Source organism: Onychostoma macrolepis, chromosome 03 (genome assembly GCF_012432095.1).
Source record: "Onychostoma macrolepis isolate SWU-2019 chromosome 03, ASM1243209v1, whole genome shotgun sequence".
In the NCBI taxonomy this organism is placed as follows: domain Eukaryota; kingdom Metazoa; phylum Chordata; class Actinopteri; order Cypriniformes; family Cyprinidae; genus Onychostoma; species Onychostoma macrolepis.
The window spans coordinates 23,791,783-23,813,335 of NC_081157.1; the positions used below are offsets into that span (position 1 = coordinate 23,791,783).

Below are 21,553 nucleotides of genomic sequence, written 5' to 3' on the forward strand. Positions count from 1 at the left end.
CGTTTTTCTGTCTCCCGCGGTGACAGAAACACATTATTAACGGGAGCTCAATGTGGTACATCCATTATTGAAAAGCTCCCCGCTGAACGTGCTCCCCTCCTGAGGTGCTTTCACGTGTAGTTCTCGCTTGGGTTCGTTCCCAGTTTAGTGAAGGGGAATCATTTAAACAATGACTTGGAGACTTCCAGATCCGCCTGGAGGATGAGAACATGAGCAATGTCGCACTCTGCATGAGCGCTGATCGTTTGCTTCTGTCTTGTCAGGGCCTATGGAGCAGTCATTTCTACAGTTTGGCTATGTTCGGATTAGCACACTACCATACTATATATTCTGTGTGCAATATACAGTTCTATGCCAAAGATGCAATAAACAGCACCATGATCCTGTATCCCACAATGCAAAGTGCTCAACTTGACTATCTAGTAGATTGATGAAGAACGAACCACTAATATCAAACCACCTACTTCTTGACTTGGGCTGCTAAAAGTATATACAAATATTTAAAAGTTTTGCACAAAACCTAATCATCTAGTTGAGAATAAAATGCAATGAAAGAGCTAGAAAGATTTGGATTTTTAAAGCAAATTAGAATAATGTGTAAAAGAAATTAGTTTGGAAAAATGACGTCGATTTTAGTCCTTCAAGAGTCTTTTTGTACAATCTTTTGTCTTGTAATTAAGTAAGGTTTCTGTATTGGTCTTAAACCATTCTAAACTAAATCTATATATGTTTTAATATAAGCATTAACTGAATAATGGAAGTGTATATTTTTCCACAGTTGCAAGCCTGTTTCCACTTCAGAGTAAAGAATACATTAGTCAATTATGAAATAAAGTATAACGTCATAGAACCTTCCATCATTTTCTGGTTTACTCTTGAAATTCAGCTGATAAATCACTCATGTTTTTCTTTATTTGTACGCTGCACTGGACAAAAGCATCTGCTAAATGACTAAATTTAAACGTAATCAGTGAACAAAGCATCATTACCATCAAAATCACATATGTATAGCACTTGTAATGTACGTATAATGCACATTAATAGCATGAGAGACATCTTGTTTACTAAAATGGCATCTGGACATTCCCTCGACTGTACTCCGGTTATTGTGGGTGGGGGAAACGGCAGTGAACGGGAATAGAACCATCCCATAATGCAACATCTCCATGAATTTCTCATGAGTTGGTTGGAAATGTGGTGGCCTGTAAATATTTAATCATAAGGCCATATGGATGGTCTCTTTGGATGAACTCACAAGAGCAACATAAGAGAACAAACCCATCCATAGTACCTATACAACTGACCTTTCTCGTCTACTAGGAGCGTGACTAACAGTTAGAACAACTAAACGTGACAAAAAACAATGCTGTCCTGAGATATCAAATGAATATTCAAGGTTCAGTACATCTTTTCATCTTAATTGACAGCATGCCATAACGTCAGTCACAAAAGAAAAATGTTTTTCTAAATGTGTGGCACTTATGAAGTGAATGGGGCCAATTTCAATTATATAAATAAAATGAAAACAATGTGTGTTACTAACCATTTCTGTGTAAAGTTATATTAAATTTTACAACTCTGTTGAACTATTAATCAAATGCTATAAATGCTTACTCGCTGAAATGGCTGTAAAAATTATGATTTGTCAGCGCTGTTGCGCTGCGGGTGTCCCGAGTTTGAGTCCCGTCTCATGAACCTTTCCCAATGCCCTCCCTTTGCTTCCTGTCGTTACTCAAGTGTCCTATGAAAATAAAAGCAAAAACGCCAAAAAAAGGAATTTATATATATTAAAAAAAGATGATTTAAACAACTTTACAGCTCACATAATAGGCAACTTTTAACAAAATAATTAACGCGCTTGTATAAAATAAGCATCTTGTTTCTGCTTTTAAATCCTGAATTTAAATGTATACTATTAAATTTTAAGTCGGTATAAAAGGAAAATAAACAGATAAAACATTTCAAACTAAGGGGTTGGTAAAATTCAAGAACATTGTAAAACTTTAATACTACAAAGGATTGCAATTATTAAGCCTCTTATACACTTCGGTTTTTATAAATGTTTTGTTACATTTCTATTCAGATAAAACTAAATGATTGTTAATATAACTGAAATTTATGAGTAATAATGACAAATTCAACAAATAGTTAACCATTTGATACAATGTGTGTGAAGACAGGATTTTAGTGTGAAAACAAATCGCTGTAAGTTATATTAAATTGTACAACTCGGTTGCAAACACAACTGAACGCCATAAATCATAAAACACTGAAACGACTGTAAAAAAATACTTTACAGCTCAAATAATTGGCAAGTTTTAACATAATTTAAGAGCACAAATAAAACTATGAACTTCAAATTTCTGCTTTTAAATCCTGAAAAAAAAAAAAAACTGGCCCCATTAACTTACGTCTATTGAGTTTTACTTATTGAACATGTTATACTGACATCACCCCATTCAAATTTATATGCAACTAAATCTATAGCATCTGTCTACCGTATTGTTTACTTTTACATTGAGCTACATGATAAAGTTGAAGACTTTAGTTGTTTTGAATCCCTGACCATATGTGTGAGTGATAGCAGGCCTAACAGTGACGCTTGCCTTAGAAAACACATCTACACTGAAGAAACCTCTGCATTAATGCCAGCAGACCTGATTTTCTCAGATGGTCGTGTCTTTAAAGCTTCTCAGTTGGCAGCGATCACCGGCGTCTAAATTAAGCCCTGTGTCGCGCACGGCACGCTGCGGACCCCTCTCGAACCCTCAACCCCCTGCCATGGGAACTTTCGAGTTATAATGATGCGCTCGTCGCGACACAAAAGCTCTGACATCTGTCTCTCCAAGAGGCGCATTCTAAAGCTGCTTGTTTGTCCCATCTTTACATTTTTGAAAAGAAATCAAAACTAAAAGAAGAGTAGCGGAAGGAGGGGAGGGGTTTGTGATGGAGAGGGAGGGCTGGAGCATTTAAAACAAAGGCCTTTTTCTTCCTCCGAGTGTTTGCTGGTTAATAATCCAACCCTCCCATGCTGCGTTCCAGAAATTCAAAGTGGAGTTTCTGCTCATCTGCTCGCTGAAGCTGGCGTGGACCATTAATAAGAACAGAAGTAGACCGCATGCAGCCCTACGGGTGAAAGAAACGCTCAGGGAAAAACCTGAGCCCTCTTAAGACTCTTCAAACATGATAATTCATCCATTCATCAGCAAATTATGTGAGGAGAGGAACTCAGAGTGTCTGTAAAATAAACTGAATCTGTAAAGCTTCACATTCTAAACATTTGCTATCACTTGATTCATCTGACTAAGATCACATCATTCAAATAAACATCAAATTAAACTGACTGATATTCTTTTTAAGCACTGATTGATATGATTTTTTTTATTTATTTATTTTTTGCTATATCTGCTTATTTACTGAATAGCTAATTATTTTTTATGGAAAATTTATAGAACTAAATAGGTGACTACAAAAGAAAAAGAACAGATGAAACATAATCGAGGAGTTGAACTTATATCAAAATAGATCTTATTATAATCATAAAACGTGTGTTTTTAATGATACTAAATTAAACATAAAATTAAATTACTAAAACAATTAAATGTAAAAAGAAATTCTAATTAATTTTATTAATTACATTTTTACATTGCATTTTCGCACATTCACGCTAAAAACTTCATGCTAATTATGTTTCATTAGGATTACAAATCAGTTTATATTGATATATATTATATCAATATAAACTAATTAAATAAACTAATTAATATTAATATGACAGAATTTTTGGTTATATTTGTTCTGTTGTATTTATATCATTTTTGCACTTAGAAGATTATATTTTATTATTAACTCTCCAGAAATTTTATATTTTCCTCTTACTTTAAAGTAATTAAATTAAATAAATAAGCAATGGAGCCAAAAAGGCAAGCAGGGATTTAAAATCAGCAATCATCTTTGTTTTTCTAGCATGGTCTGGACTCTGGGATAAACAATACCAGCAGGACCAGATCCATTTAAGACCTTTATTTCCAACAATAGGATCCCACTGTGCCGTTTAACTACCGGAAAAGATTCAAGGGTCCAGCTTTGAGGACAGACAAAAACTCTGAGGATTGAAATAGCATTGTTAAAGGCCCCCTGGGGTGATGATTAAACTCCACACGAAAATGATCAGGGAGGAGCGAGACCAACGCACAAGCTGAACACATCTAAACAGCACATGATTCTCGGCTTTACAGCACAGAACAGGAAAAAATAAGGCACGTGATCTGCTAAAGACCAAAAAAATGAATACAAGTACAAATAATAATAATTATTATTTTAAATAATATTTTATTTATTAAAATGATACAGTTTTATTATTACTTAAATTATAAAAATTTTACCAATCAAAAATATTAATATTGCAATAATAGTACTGTACTGTAAAATGAAACAAACGAGTATTTATTAATAATATCAATGATTCCAGTATAAATAAAATATTAAATATTATTATACATTATAATATTAGATATCCTCAAATGATAATAAAAAAAAAATCGAATAACTTCCAGCACTTTCAAATTCACCAGCAGAGGGCGTCGTGACGTCTGCACCACGTGCAAAAACATTTGACGCTAGAGGTCACTGGTTTGTCATCAAACATGGCGGCTTCCTTGCTAAGCAGGAGGACAGCCTTATTCTCTGGCGTTAGTAAATTAAACTCCTTTCTACCGGCTGTAGTCCAGCAGATCGCGCACTATAACCCCAGACCCCTCTGGCTGAATATAAAGAGCCCTTACATACCGAGTCATGAGAGCGAGAAGACCCCCGAGTGGCAGAAGACCGAGAAGTATAAGCGCAGGCTGTTTGGCCGCTATGGAGGGGTGTCTGGAGTGGACCCGGCCAAACTCTGGCCCTCTCACGCCCGGCTGGAGGAGCTGATGGCCGAGGAGAGAGAGTGGCACCCTCCGATAGAGGTGATGCTGGAGAACATCGCGGCCAGAGAGAGAGAGAAGGAGCAGAGGCGGATGGAGAGGTGAAGTCAACCTGACTACTGTCTGTCGTTGGATGTTTGCTATCAACAGTGTTCAACAACTGACTGTATATATTCATTAATTATTACAGTTAACCCCAAAATGAAATCTGTCTTCGTTTACTTACCCTCACGTGGTTACAAATGTTGATTTGTGTGTCTTGCAGTGTCCCAGCTTTAGTTTTACATACAAGGAAAGTGGTTTGGGACTTCACCTGTCAAAGACACCTTTAAATAATCGTCTTTTAATATTTTATGGCGGTTGACAAACCAGCTTTTCCTGGTAGATTAATCCACATGACTTGTCGGCTACATTGCAAGTTTTCTGAACCTATTTATGATAGATTTGCGCGATGTACAGAGCGAAACTAAAGTCGTTATTTAGTGAACAAAAAAATCCTTCAAACATTCAAAATTGGACCGTTAGGACATACATCACGTAGTTGAAGTTTGAAGTCTAATCTTATTGGTTCGCGTATGATTTGTATAATAGTTGTGTCTTATAATAATATCAGTGTTTACTATATATTATGTAGGCAGGTGAATTTTGCATGTGTTTATTTATTAATTTTTTAAGTTTTTAGATGGAAACACTGGAATTTGATATGAAGCTTCCCTTGTTCTTAAAGTGAAAGCTCACTTATAAATTTTTTTTTTGTCATTGTTTACTCATCTTCAAGTTATTCCAAATCTGTTGGAGTATCTTTATTTTGGTGAACCCAAAAGAAGATATTTAAAAAAAAATGTTGGTAACTAAACAGTTGTTGGTAGCCATTAAAGTACATAGTATTTGGTTATCAACAAACTCTCATGGATTTGGAACAACATGAGGGTGGGTAAATAATGAAAAAAAAATAATAATGTTTGGGTGAACTATCACTTTAAAAGGACAGTTCACCCAAAACTAAAAATCTCCTGTCATTTATAAACTGCAACAGCTGGTTCTGGAAGTAAAAATCCTATTCATTTTCTTAATGGGGGAAATTATTCTTAACAATGATGATAAAACTTTAAAGACAGACCTACTATGAGCTCTGAGATTATTAATAGATGGTATATTCTTTTATTGAAGCCTTCAGTTCCCTTTTTTTTTTTTTTTTAAATAAGTGTTTAACAGCGGAATTGGAGAAAAACTACATTACTCATGATTCTGCAAAGAAAGCTCCACCTATCAGAAATGCAGCCAGCAAAATGCACTGCAAGTGACAATTTCCCTATGCTCTCAAAATACTTGTTTATATTTAAAAAGGAATATTTTTCAATAAACTAGATATAAAACAATTAGTAGATTTGACAAAAATGAATCGGATATCACAAAAAGTAGAAGATATCACAAAAATTCAATTTTTCTTATTATATAACATTGTATTACATTTATTACCTGATCACAGCCATTGGTTTTTATACAGCTTTAATATACTTTTCACATTTTTCCCCACACAGAGAGAAGATAATCGCTGCAAACATGGCCAAAATGCCCAAGATGATTGCCGACTGGAAAAAGCAGAAAAGGGAGGCAAAACAGAAGCAACGAGAAGAGAAAATCAAGCGGGACAAACTGCTGGCCGAGGCAAGAGAGCGCTTTGGTTATGCGCTGGACCCTCGCAGCGCCAAGTTCAAAGAGATGGTCACTGAAATAGAGAAAGAGGAGAAGAAGAAGAGAAGACTTCTGAAACGCAGGAAGAAAGAGGAAGAGCAGGGGTCAGAAGCAGCCGAATCCAGCCAGTAACCCTCAGAGAACAAAGACTTTTATACAGTGCTACTGTACCATATTGTAAAATTGGTTTCTTTGTACATGTTATTATGATTGTCTCACTAAAAATCACTCACTGAAACAACATGCCTGTATCCGATAATACTAAAGAATAAACTAAGTTTAGAAAGTGAAAATCTCATATTCAAATAGCTTAATTTGATAACATAATTCCTCATTGAATTTTTAACGTTCTACATCAAGTAAAAAAAAGCAAACGTTTTAAGAACAATTAAACTTATGCATGAAAAAGCAGGTGGTTGTAATTTGTCATGGAAAACTGATTTATTCATACAGTAACCCAGAGTATTTATTGCTAATAATTGCATTGATTGTACGACTTAATTTACTATAAAATTATACATTTCAAAAATATTTTAATATCAATAATTGATTAAATATTATCTACTAATAAAATGTTACATAAAAAAATAACCATAGTATTTGACAGCTGAATATTTACGATGCTATTTGAAGCATTTGATTATTATAAACGTTCTTGATTTATTCAAGAAAGGAATACAATAATCAATAATAAAGTATTCAACCCCACACTCAGCCTTACAATAATCAACACGTTTAATCATCATTACAACTTAGTGTAAAATGGTTTGTCTAAATTTTTGTAAACACTGTCAGTTTTCTAGTCATTTCCCCTTATTAAACCTGTACAGGACTTGAGAAAAAAAAATATTCATTTGATTTCTAATGCTCCCTAAAATGTACATTTTAACACAAAGGAACTGAAACCCTGGTTTACATTTCAAATATCCATTCATCTATTTATTATCTGACTAAAATAAACATCAATTTGGCGCCTAACCTCCTGGAGGAGAACGTACAGATGAAGTTTTTAGTGTCTCCCATAGTACCGCCCAAAAAAAAGAGATGGGTTAACACTGGGCAGAAACGCTGCATAAAAACCACACCGTGTCTTTGGTCTTTCGTTCTCTCTGTAAAGTGATCATGTAACTCTGCTCTGGTCCTCAGAGAAGAGACGCCATTGACCCAGGATTATCGTTCCTCACAAGGTTGTTATTTCATCTTGGTCACTGGTGTCAGCTTTAAGTTTGGTGAGGGCCGCATGGACCCTGAACTGCGTACGAGACTCCATTGAGTACTCCTTGTAGTTTTTCCTGACAGGAAAGATGAGGAGAACATTTCATGACAACAATGCAGTTTGCAACTTCCATGAAGTGACATAGACTGAAGCCAAAAATGACAACAGCAAACAAGCATTTTGTCTTAGACTGAACTCACTTGGCTTTCTGCAGTAGATGGATAGCTTGCTCTTTCCTCCCCGTGTCGATGTACAGGAGACTCATCTCCAGCAGGGCATTAGGAACCAGGTAATGATCAAACTTCAGCTTCTTTTCACTGTTAATGACACAAAACATCTCAAACACCATCCTGAGACAGAACAAGCATTTGTGAAGGCAAATCCAGTAACGCAGAAGCACTGGCCTGCTGTAAACCTGTCTGAAACAGTCCTCTGCTGCCTGCATCTGGCCTTGGTTCTTCAGACACAGGCCTTTCAGAAGCAGGATCACACACTTGTCATCCACAGAGTACTCATTCTCTACACAAACAGAAAGAGTACATGTAAAACAATATATACTATTCAGTATACTACTGTACAGGACTGTCGCATAAACAATATATAACTGAACAACAGCAGTTTTCTGTAAGGCCTGCTATTGTCAAAAGCAATACTGGAAAAGATAAGGGACTGTGTGTGTGTGTGTGTGTGTGTGTGTCTGTGTCTGTGTGTGTGTGTGTGTGTGTGTGTGTGTGTGTGTGTGTGTGTGTGTGTGTATGTATGTATGTATGTATATGTATATATATATATATATATGTGTATGTACACACACACACACACATATAGAGTGAGAGAGTTTTTTCATTTTTATGTCTATTTTACTATGACAACTTAAACTAAATAAAAATATGCCTCCTTGGTAAGTTTATATTTTTTTATATTTTATTTTATTTCAGTTAACGACTATTTTATTTCAAGTAATAAAAATTATGTTTCTTTAAATGGTTTTTGTTTTTACATAAAATGTTGGCCCATTTAAAATGAGAATTTTTTTTTAAATTAAAAAAACAGAAAATGATTTAAAAAAAATTTATCTATTATGAAATATTTAAACATGAGGATAAATACATGATTAAAATCAACCATTTGAAAAACTTAAAAACCTATGACCATGCAATATTTTGTAATTAATACAGAAATTATGGTATGTAATATATTATTTCAAATTGAGCAATTGATGATTTAAAACTTTAATATTGCTGTTTCAATAATGTATTACTTTATTGTTCACTGATAACAATCAATTGGTGTTAAGACCTATTTTAAAAGTCTTCTTTTATATCTAGACATATTCTCTGTATACAGCATAGAGTGATACTGCTATGAATAACAGACTTCCCTAAAATGCAATCGATGTAGTTTCCCATATGTGACCCTGGACCACAAAACCATTCATAAGGGTCAACTTTTTGAAATTGAGATTTATGCATCATCTGAAAGCTGAATAGATGCGCTTTCCATTGATGTATGGTCTGTTAGAATAGGACAATATTTGGCCGAGATACAACTATTTGAAAATCAGGAATCTGAGGGTGCAAAAAATTGAGAAAATCTCCTTTAAAGTTGTCCAAATGAAGTTCTTAGCAATGCATATTACTAATCAAAAATGAAGTTTTGATATATTTACAGTACGAAATTTACAAAATATCTTCATGGAACTTGATCTTTACTTAATATCCTAATGATTTTTGGCGTAAAAGAAAAATCGATAATTTTGACTTAGATGATGTATTTTGGCTATTGCTACAAATACACCCCAGCGACTTAAGACTGGTTTGTGCTCCAGGGTCACATTTATTTAATACAGAGTAGACATTGTGTGGCATTACCCGGAGCGGCCCGTAGGGTGCGCTCTGCATCTAACAGCGTCTCCATCATGCCCTCCGTCAGCTCAGGCTGTTTGCTGATCATGGAGAAACCATTCCACATGTACATCATCTCCTGAAATATGAAGCACAAATATTGCTGACTTTAAAATATAACCATTGCATTACAACAGAAAGTAAAGGGGAAAAAAAAAAAACATTTAGAAAGAAGTGTGTTGAATGTGTTACTTTATTCTTACAAGCACAGGCACAGGAAGTCTGATTGGATTGCTGGCTTTGTACCGTCTCGCTTTACGAATGGCAAACTTCTCTGTGGGTGGAGATTTACCCGCTATCTTCTGTTTGTATGTTGGTACCTGCCTGAGAGACCGAAGAAGAGAGATAGGAAGTGAACAGGAATAAAATACACTTTATTTCCATGAAAAAAATAGCTAATGTCTCAGTTTTGATCATATTAACATACATCCAGTAAACCCAAAGAAAGAGAGACATACAAAAGGAAGTTCATTACTTCTGCTCCTTTATTTACAATGTGTATTTACATTTACATTTAGTTATTTAGCAGACGCTTGTATTCAAAGCGACTTACAAATGAGGACAATGGAAGCAATCAAAATCAACAAAAGAGCAATGATATGCAAGTATTTATGATATGATATTTACCTGAAGAGAGCCACCTCATTATCCCCAAACGGCCGGGATTCTGTGTCTGGAAGCATGCTGAGATAAGCCGCCTTCATGTACACATACATGGCCTGAGAAAGAGAGAAAACCGTCATAATCCTTCTGCACACTGGAAACACACTGTATGTAATCACAACCAGCAACAGAACCAACCAGTCCAAACAAAAACCTGGCAATGACCCACAAAGCCAATTTACACAGCTTACACATGCCAGTCATTGTTTAAATCGCTGCGCCGTAGCGTATCTTCAATTAAAAAAATAATAATACAGCTCAATCCCAGGCTTTACACCTGTACGGTTTCACTTCATGTTTCTGAGGAGGAAGTCTGTCTGCAATTAGACTAGAAATATTGGCTAACGCTACTGTTGGCTAACCAACTACTGAGAACATTTCATCAATCATGAAGAAATACAGTATGTCATTTTGCCTTTAGTTTTAGCAGATATCCGGCTTTTAAAGAATATTTTGAATTCCTAGTTTTCTGACCTTGTGAATAGGTAATTTTGGTGGGTAAATATCATATTCACACATGTAAAATGGCAGATGTGTGAACCTTCCTTTATTTTTTCATGATTTTGTGAGAATTTTTCAAAACAAAATAGAGAGAAAATGCTCCTCCATATAAAAATAGTAACTATTTTATAGCTGTCCTGATTCAAATCTTTGCTAAAGTCATAATTCCAGTCTATTTCATTGTCTTGAGGTACAAATGTCCAAAATGTGAAACTTTATAAATGAACAAACAAATCATATAATTATTATCTGACAATAATACGACATACTTCAATTTTAAAGTGTTTAAACACCAGAACACGGAAAATTAAGTGCATTGTTTCCTAGTTTGTATTATACACAAAGCAGTCTTTTTCCCAGCACCAATAAAATCCCACACTTGATTTACATTCTGGGTGGAGGCCATTTCAAACGTGCGACGCAGAAATGACTTGGCATCTATACAGATCACAATTAGACAACCATGACGTGGGTGTTTCTCACCAAAACATAATGCAAATGAACTTTCAGATTTGTACTGAAACATTATGTTTCAGATTGTCATTGGGCCTTAATCATGAAACTGTTGACAGTATAAACGGTTGTTTTCGAGCAGTCGGGTCACCTTAGACCAGCGGCTCTCCTGGCTGAGCAGGTCTGCGTAGAAGTACGCCATCTTCCAGTGCCTCTTAAAGGTGAAGCACCACATCAGCTCCCAGTAGCACATATGATGAAACTGTTTCCAGGCCTGCTGGGCCTTACAGCCGTCCTCAAACAGCGCCACTGCCTGGACATGCAGGGGTACAGTAATGACAAAATATTAGTAAACAATCTACAAGCCTGTGTATAATGTTAGCCTCAATTTCTTACACAACATTGTAATTTAATTTTGCATGACCATTTTCCACATAGTTTAATAGTAGTTTAATTGTCTTCTAACCAGTCTGAAGTCTTTAAAATCACTGGAATAAAAAGAATAAAATGCTATGTTGTCAGATTAACCTCATCAATGTTGCCCTTTATTTCTTCAGCTCGACCTGCAAAGAAGAGAAAAATGGCTCCCTGGAGAGAGAGCGAGAGAGAGAGAGAATCAGAACATGAGCTCCAAAAACACCCAATAAAGACTCCATGTTGTGACTTGACTAGCACAGTTTTCTTTACTATTCAGGTTTCTAAACATCTGTATTTCACCTGAATAAAAATATGTTCTAAAAATACAAAAACTGCAAATTTTCCAAACATATGTAAATTTGTCAACGAGCATGTGAGTCAGCTCAGATTTTGACTGTATGGAGTCTTTAACATAAACAAAAAAGAAAAGAATAAAAAAGTATTAGAATTTAAAACAAAACATCTTTATAAATGTGGACATGGCCCTGAAATTCTAAATGAATTCATTTATAAATGAAGTAAAAAGACAGAAGCAAAAACATACCCGTGGGTATCGCAGTCGAAATGGCTTCAATAATCTCTCTGCATCTTCCACCTCACCCTCTCCAGTACCTACACAAAACATCACTTCATTAATAACATAAGAATATCTGAGAAGTCTATCATTATTTCAATAGATACACAACTGTTCAAGAGTTTGGGGTCAGTGAGATTTTTTAAATGTTTCTGTAAGAAGCCTCTTCTGCTCACCAAAGCTGCATTTATTTGATCAAATATACAGGAAAACAGAAATATTGTGAAATATTACAATCTAATATTTCTTGAATGAAACTTGAACAGTTAGAGTGTGTGCATAAATATATATTAAACTCATACTATCATATTTTATTTTACATTTATGAAATAAAAACTGTAATAATTTGAAAAATATTTATTAGATATCTATCTATCTATCAAATTCAAATACATACTAAAACATTAAAATGATGGCAGAATTTTCATTTTTGGGTGAACTATGCCTTAAGTTTGCACATTTAACTAAAAAAACACATCTTGCAATTATGATGCAAGATGTCTGCTTTTTGTGGGTATCAAATACATAATGTATCAAATACAAGTTACCTAAAATAAAGGAGAGGAAGGTGTAGAAACAGAGCAGGAGGAGGGCGCACAGCATGGAGCGCAGGGTATGAGAGGTGGCACCCGTGTACAGCTGAGAGATGCCAAATTCCTACACACACACACACCAAAGACTATTAACAAAAAAATAAACACACGATCAAGCACACTGGCATGTCTTTCCAAAAATGAGAACATAGGAGTGTAATCTGAAGTAAAAAAACACCTTATCTCCAGAAAAGCCAGCAAACTCTAGCAACTTGAGTAACCGGGCAGGAAACAGTGAAAGAGTCTGTGTGACAGTGAAGAACAGCAACACAGTTGACAATCTGGGGATTATTCATAAGGAATATGGATGCAATATTTCAGATGCACATACCAAATTGAAAGCCCCAATCCCAAAAGAGACTCCGCCCTCTAAGTGCTTGTGGTTTGGTCCTTTGAAAGCTGTGTCTGATTGGATGAAGGCGTTCAGCTCCCTGCATGAGATTGATGGCGTCATTCACAACAGACCGATTCACTGAACAGTTCAATTCAAGGGCATGATTTTGGTGCACAAATGGGAATCAAATATAGATTATTTCTTCAGGTGTCTTGATGACACCAATTATTCTCATTTACGGACAGTAAAACCACAGATTTCCTTCACTTACTTGCTACAAACTTACTTGTATATGAGGTAACTGTTCCGTACTTTGATTCCTCCTTTAATAAAACTAACCATATTCTCATCCTGTCAACACACAGAGAATGAGAAATCAGGTGCATATCTGAGCTCTGGAGTAGGATTAAGTTAAAAGTGGCCTTAGGCCTCAGGAATAGTTCAAACCAAAATGAAAATTTGCTGCAATTTTACAATTCATTGTAGCAGTGAATGGGTGCCGTTGAACGAGAGTCCAAACAGCTGATAAAAACATCAAAATAATCCACACAACTCCAGTCCATCAATTAAAAATTTGTGAAGTGAAAAGCTGCGTGTTTGTAACAAACCCATCATTAAGGCATTTTAAGTTTAAACTGTTGCGATAATCCAAAATAACGTGTGCTCCAGTGAAAAAAAGTCAATACCTGTTTTCCCCTCACATCAAAATCCACCAACATACTGGTTAAGATCTGTTCTGGACTGTTTGAATGTAAATGGTGCTTGATCTGTGCACATTTCTCTCCTGATTCAGATCAGATGACTTTTTCACCGGAGAAAGCAATATTATGGATAAATTATATTATTATTATTATATATTTTAGCTGAAAGCAATTGTTTAAAGTTAAAAACACCTTAATTATTTTTCTTACAAACACACATCTTTTCATATAACAAACTATTAATTGATGGACTGGAGTGGTGTGGATTATTTTGATGTTTTTATCAGCTGTTTGGACTCTCATTCTGACGGCACCCATTCACTGCAGAGGATCCATTGATGAGCAAAATCTCCAAATCTGTTCGGATAAAGAAACAAAATCATCTATATTTTGAATGGCCTGATCGTGAGTAAATATTCAGGAAATTTTCATTTTGGGGTGAACTATTCCTTTAATCTGAGGTTAAAAATGATGTTAAATTCTACACGTTAAGGTTAAGAGCTTGAAGATGCCAAAATACACACATAGTTTAAACAAAATATCTGAGACTGTCTGATTATTAGTTAAATTTGTCTTGAAATGTGTCAAACCTGCAAGAATGTGAGAGCGGCTCTGTGTAGTAAACACTCGGCGTAACACACTTCAGCATGGAGCTGCTCTGTAAAACATCAAATACAATAGAAAGCTTGTTGGTAAACCTTTTATCATAAAACAGACATTAAATTAAACATCTTATGCAAATTGTTAACTGATTTTGGCTAGCTTTAGCCTAGAATTCTTCAAAATGAATGCTGCGTCACATAATAGATTTGTTTGAGTTTTATTCCTCCTATAACAGCAGTGTGAGATAGACATTTCTAGAAAAACCGCACCTTCTGAAAGATCATCATTTGCTCCTCGGCTCGCAAGACCACCAGACTTCCTACGGAACCTGAGAGAGAACAGCAAGAACTCAAGAGATGAGTGGACAAACACACAATGACAATGTCTAACATACAACCACACTTGACCAGACTAAGATCAGGCACAAGAACGTTCTTATGAAAGATGGATGGGAAAAAATGATTCATTCAAAAATAAAAATGTAAATACACAGACTACCATCCAATATATTGTATGGGTCAAAATTAGCGATTTTTCTTTTATGCCCAAAATCATTAGGATATTAAAGTAAAGATCATGTTCCATGAAGATATTTTGTAAATTTCACACCCTTAAATAGGCCAATATTAAAACTTTAGGTACACACACACACATACATACACATACATACATACACTCTACGTCACTCTCCCAAGAGGATGTTTGGAGGGGTTTAGGAGGAGATCACACAGAAGTATGTGACTTACTGTTCCTTAAGCAAACTGAAAGTGAGCTGATGTGTGACCATTGCTATGGTGAATCCACCCACATACAGTCATCTGGATTAGTGCTGCATTATGGGAAGCACATGCTATATGTAGGACATGTATGCATTTCTTCCACTCCATTTCATCTACGTTATGTAAGGCCAGTAAAACTCCTCCTTAGACCTGACCAGCTGTCTATCATTTAAAGCCACACAGTTACATCTCCATGCAAATGCAAGCAAATTTCAAAGCGGCTGGATCGGTTCAGCTGACATGGAAATGACCCCATTTGCCTAAAAATTAAAGGTCACAGGAGAAGGCCTCTCCAGGACTGAAACGAATGCAGTGTTTTGGCTGTCTTTCTACCTCTGGCACACCTCCTGAGCGCTCTTCATCGTGTTCCCAGCATGCACTATGTCGTCGTGTTGGAAGGTCATCATGGCCTGCATCTCTAATACTGTGGCATAGATCAGAGCGTGATACATGCTCTCCTTAGACCTGGAATACAACACAACACATGCTTTTACACACAATGTGAGATCACACTCCGACACAGCAGGCTACTAGTTAAATATAGTGAAGGTTAATGCCTTAAACTTTCTCTATGAAAAAATGTGAATGCAATTATTAACTCTATCAGTATTGAACACTTATGTTCCTGTCACATTCATGCAAGAACATGCATTCATTTCACTTTGACTTAGTGGTTAACATGTTTCTGTTAGGGTGATGCAAGGCCCGTTCACACCAAGAATGATAATTATAAAGATAACAGTCCACAGCTTACAGTTTTGTAGTCTGTCAAGATTTTTTTTTTTTTTTAACAGCCAATCAGAATTCACCTGACTTGTGTAATTAGCAGTTAATTGATTGATAATGTTTTTACTGTTCATCACTTGGAAGTACTGCTCTCAAAGTGATTGCAGTGATATCAAGTTTTCCCAGAAACTTTAATTATAAGTTATAAATTATTAATATATTACAAATTATTAATATCGATGCTAGTGCTGTCAAACGATTAATCGTGATTAAGTTTTTGTTTACATAATATATGTGTGTGTACTGAGTGTATTTATTATGTATATATTTAAGAAAAATATGGTATGTTTACATAGTAAATATATTTACCGGTATATATAATATAAATATGTAAATGTATATACATGTAAATATTTTCAATATATACTGTATGTGTGTGTATTTATATATATATACACATAATAAATTAACAGTACACATACATATATTATGAAAACAAAAACCTTTATTTTGGATGCGATTAATCGCAATTAATCGTTTGACAGCACTAACAATGCACAAAAATATTTAAAAATAAAACACGTTCAGGCAAATTCATCAATTAAAGCTTTAAAATAAATAAATAAATCATTTTGAAATTAATTTCATAATTTATATATAACGATTTTTCCCTAAATGCATTTTTATTTCATAATTACTTAATTTAAAGCCTTGTAAATTAATAATGTTCCTGAATTTTGTTTTTTAAATATTCAAAAATTACAAATGTGTTTGGGGAAAATTAGCATTTGGAGCATTAAAATAAATAAATAAATAAAATAATGTTCTGTTTATTACAAGCATGTGATGCAGTTTTGTCGTCTGCCACTTAAAATGTTTTTTATCAGCTGAAAAAAAATAATAATAAAATAAACCCTGAAAGTGAATCTAATTAAATAGTTGAGACTTCACTATTCTCATAGAATTACAACAGTTTATAAAACTCGCGATGCAACCTAAACCATGTGCTGTCTGAGTAGGTGCTACATTTTAATTTGAACTTTGTGACCGTTAAAAAAAAAAAAAAGTATGTGCTATATAGAATGAACATGGGAAGTAAGAATGAAATTCGTATGTACTACATGCACCATGTTGTTACTGTCACATGACATGACCTACTAGCATCAGTTGTGCCGCTTCACTCCCAATCATAAATCCTTTCCCGTGGCCTCATAAGATGGCAAAGTGTTCATCAACCACGCACTTCAAAATCCAGGCAGAAATAGTTAGTAAACCAGGTACTTTTCGCCTACTGTTTTTTGAATGCATTGGTCTTGCTACTCTTTTGGCATACTGTGTTTTGCATATTATATATTAGGAAAGTATTCAATTTTTGGACGCAGCGTTAGTTTTAAAGGCCCTTAAATCTATCTTGTGCCATTTCCTGACGCCTCCACTTTAACCCTTGCATTAAAAATGGCAAAATGCCGTTTTCATAAAATTTGTTAAATGTATTTTAAATTCATAAATAGATAAAATAGTTCCTCAGTAACTTCCCCAGTCTGTCATTGGTTGAGCATGCAGACAGTCCCACCCCCTAACTCACGCCATTGGCCGAATCATAGCTATGCTGGGATTTCTAAACAAATGGAGCAATAATTTGATAGTTCTTCAGGTAAATCAACCAAAGAATGGCTTACTTATAGTTGTATCTATAACAGGATTGGAGAAAATATTTAAGCAATCAAAACAAAATTACACTTTTAAAACATTAAACTGATTCCCATGTGTTGCCATGCCAGGATTTTCAAACAAACAGAGCAAAGTTTTGATAGTTCTTCAACTAGAAATTAACCTACAATTGTCCTACTTATAATGGTACGTTAAAATGAAATTAGAGAAAACATTTTAACAATAAAAAAAACCTGCACCTTGCCCAAAAATGTCCTAGAATACTTATAAAATAAAGATTTATTGCCTGAAACCAAGAATTACGTACTTCCAGGTGGGCCTGTTAATAAAGATAAGTGCTGGAGTCCCTTAAGCATGTGGTTTCCTTCTCAGAGTAAAGTTCTTTGCTCTCCGGCTATATATTAATGAAGTGGCTCTACTGTCAGACATGAGGGTGTGATCTTTAGGTAAACACCTCACATCCTGGAGAAGAGAGCGCACCTGATGCAATTCTCTATCACAACGGAAATAAAGCATGCTATCACAGGATGGCATCTACAATTACCACAAGTGCTTCAGTGGCCAGCACCTTTACAGCAGCTAAAAGACTACATTTTGTTGGTGTACAGTGACTGACTGAAAAACAGAGCATTGTGGGGTTGGTACAGTAGGTACCACACCTTTACTAAATAGCTCGCCTGCTCTTAAGATCATTCACACAAATATTGGAGGGGAGGAGAAACTGGACAAAAGAAAGACAGAAACTCGTGAAGACAATAAGACTTCTCTCACCGTGGCCGTAGTTTGTCCAAACTCTCACTGAAGTGGTTGTTGAGAAACAGATCCAAGGCCTCCATGCATTCATCAAGACAGGCCTGTAACGATATCTGTCTGGAGCTGATCACACACACACACACACAAAACAATGAGCAGAAGTCATACACTTCATTTTCTTTATATAAAGCTAATTCTAGTGACTACATTAAACTATTATTAGTGGTCATTATGGATTTTTTCCCCCAGTATCTAGAGAGCAAGTTTTCCAATGACTAATATAATGCGGATAAATATATTAATTTATGATGCTGAACAGCTGAATTATAGCAAAGAGACAATCAATATCCCATAATATACAAACATAATTAATTCAAAATGCACATAAGGATATAAAAAATGAGAAAAGTAACAACTGACAAAGCTTTAAAATAAATAAACTCATATACACATACACACGTAATTATTATTATATAATTTTAATAAACCAAAGTAAAGTTTTTGCACTTTTTTTTTTCTTACTTAAAAAAAAAAAAAAACAGTTTGGGAAGTGTGTCAATTATTAAAGCTTTAAAATAAAAAACAAGATAAAGTGATTTTTAAAATGAAAATTAAATTAGTCATCTAAAATGTTTCCGTGTTTATACATATATTTAAAATGTTTTCATTAATTAAAGTAACAAAAGTAAATCATTTACAGAAAACGTTTTAATTCTATTTTATTTAATTTTATTAAAGCTGGGTTTGTCATATTTATCGGTCTTCAGCGGACAACTTTGCTCCAAAACTCCCCAAGTGAAGTAAACCCACACAAACACGAGCAAAGCCACTAGGTGGAATGAATGACATTTACTACTAAATACCAAGACACCATTCAGACCTGTCTGCAGCACCCTTTATAAATTATGAACGCTACTGATGCAGAGTTCTTCAGCACATGACCACTGAACATATATTTAGCAGGACTAATTAATGTCAACTGGTTGATCCTGCTTTTAGATTAAAGAGCAGATATACATTCATGGCCTCTCAGAGTGAGACATACGGCCCTCTGGCACCTGTTGCTTATGAAATTGACAAACTAACCAACATGCATTTGCTTAAATACACGCACATCTTGTTAGAGATGCAAAAGCAACTGGTTTAAAGCAATTGCATGACTTTACAAGTCATTTAAAGGTATCTCTAACCTTTAATTCTCTGGAGCCGCCATGACTCATGTACAAACACAAATGCAATGCAGAATATGGCTCACACACTGTGTCACTAGTCAAGGTGTTTGATGTTTGCTCAGAGTACACAGACTGGGCATGGACAGCCAGCGCCTTTGGATAAGAATATGAATATGTCACAATGCACTGCGAATGATTTCACTTTAACAACATTAAGAGCAAATTTGCCAACAGTGAAGCTTTCCAAATCATTATATTCAGGGATAGTATTTCATTCTCTCACTGAGAACATGAGCTGAGCTCAAACCAGACTCTATTGCAAAACAAGGAAGGAAGAGATGTGAAAATTTGACATGAGGAGAAAAAAACTGCCAAAACTAAACACAGACTCAGCCATTTAGAGACGCACAGAACCACAAAACATGAAAGTTTTCAGTTATGCTGAGGAGCAGAAACATGAAAAGGCACAGCACTGATGCAACACTTTTAAAATAAACATTAATAAGCCATCAACGACTCACTTTTCTGTAGCAGGTGCATTTTTCCCAGTGGACATGGTGTATTTTGTTGTTTGTTGTCCTCTTTTGGGCCTTGTGGCCACACACACACACACCTGCTCTCCCTGTGAAGAGCTTTCTCTCAGAGCTCCTGTGGAAAGTCACTCTCACTGCGCGTGAAGATGCTGCATGGATGAGGACTGCTGCAGAACTCGAGTTGGCAGGGAATATGGATCAGTGCTCAGCTCGATTGGCACGAGTGGGGGGGTGTGTGTGTGTGATGTGAGAACAGGGACTTCTTGACTCCTCCTCGAGCTCACAGCAGGTTTGATGGCAGGAGACCAGAGCGAAGGGACAGGAGTTAGTAGCGCCATCTAGTGCTGGGGTGAAGAAGTGTTTCATACGACGAACGAGTTGTATGTAGGCTAAATAATTTACTTCCTTTTATTGTCATTTGTTTATTTTAAATCTTTGTTTAATTGGTCATTTTAAACTTTTTGTATTTTTAAATATTTTAAATGCACATTTAATTGTATCTAATATTTATTAATGCATTTATTGATTAATTTATTCACGATTAAATACTCTTGTGTGTCTAAATAGTAATAATTATTTTAATTAAAATGCTAAATTATTTCATATATATATATATATATATATATATTTAATATATTGAATATATATAAATATATATATATATATATAATACTTGTTCTTTTATTTATTGTGTGTGCGTTTCACTCAAACGTTTAAAAACACAGAAAACGCAAAGAAATATCAGGCAGCTTAAGTAAAACACATGTAAGCAAGTTCATTCTATAGATTTATAGCTTTTCAAACTTGCAAAGTGAAAATATCAACACACACAAACACACACACACACAAAGAACCAATTAAAGACATAAGTATATGGCATTTTTCTTTATTCAATCAGAAATAATATTATAACCCTAAAAAAAGGTGGAGGAAATTTAAAGATGGGATACACAAGTAAAAAAAACTGAAACACAACAGCGCATTTAAATAATTCACTAATATTTTGTTCATCTGATTTCAATCACTTAATAAAAATTTTAAGCAGGCCTGTATAAAATTATCAAATAAAAATAATTACGATTGTTTATCACTCTTTATCACCCCCTCTCCCCCCTTTATTCTTATCGTTATAAATGAGTTTTTACAAGGGAGAGACATAAAATCTATCTATAAGTCTTGAATAAAAAATTTGCAATGTAACACAAAGAAATTAACAACAAGATCAATAGCATAGTGACTGCCAGAAACATAAATATATCTGCCAAAGGGAAGGTTTAAATCGCGGTTTATCCATCTTAGTAGTAGTACGCCCAACCATTAGCTACTACAGTCCAAGGCTATCGACGGCA

The 21,553-nt window shown here is 34.9% G+C and overlaps 2 protein-coding genes across 2 annotated transcripts; one reads left to right on the forward strand and one right to left on the reverse strand.

Moving 5' to 3' along the window:
- The first annotated feature begins 4,610 nt into the window (after nt 1-4,610).
- gadd45gip1 (growth arrest and DNA-damage-inducible, gamma interacting protein 1) lies at nt 4,611-6,912 on the forward strand. Its single transcript, XM_058771726.1, has 2 exons — nt 4,611-5,020; nt 6,461-6,912. The coding sequence occupies exons 1-2, from the start codon at nt 4,647-4,649 to the stop codon at nt 6,744-6,746; spliced, it is 660 nt and encodes a 219-aa protein (XP_058627709.1). The 5' UTR covers nt 4,611-4,646; the 3' UTR covers nt 6,747-6,912.
- Nucleotides 6,913-7,163: 251 nt separating this feature from the next.
- Nucleotides 7,164-20,487, reverse strand: zgc:158403 (tetratricopeptide repeat protein 39A). Its single transcript, XM_058771725.1, has 18 exons — nt 20,193-20,487; nt 18,518-18,622; nt 15,683-15,814; nt 14,840-14,898; nt 14,558-14,625; nt 13,553-13,617; nt 13,264-13,363; nt 13,111-13,176; nt 12,888-12,996; nt 12,310-12,377; nt 11,877-11,936; nt 11,500-11,661; nt 10,359-10,450; nt 9,935-10,055; nt 9,699-9,810; nt 8,235-8,349; nt 8,031-8,147; nt 7,164-7,906 (listed from the first exon to the last, which is right to left on the reverse strand). Exons 1-18 carry the CDS (start codon nt 20,225-20,227, stop codon nt 7,795-7,797), a joined length of 1,698 nt encoding a protein of 565 aa, XP_058627708.1. The 5' UTR covers nt 20,228-20,487; the 3' UTR covers nt 7,164-7,794.
- Between the last annotated feature and the right edge of the window lie 1,066 nt (nt 20,488-21,553).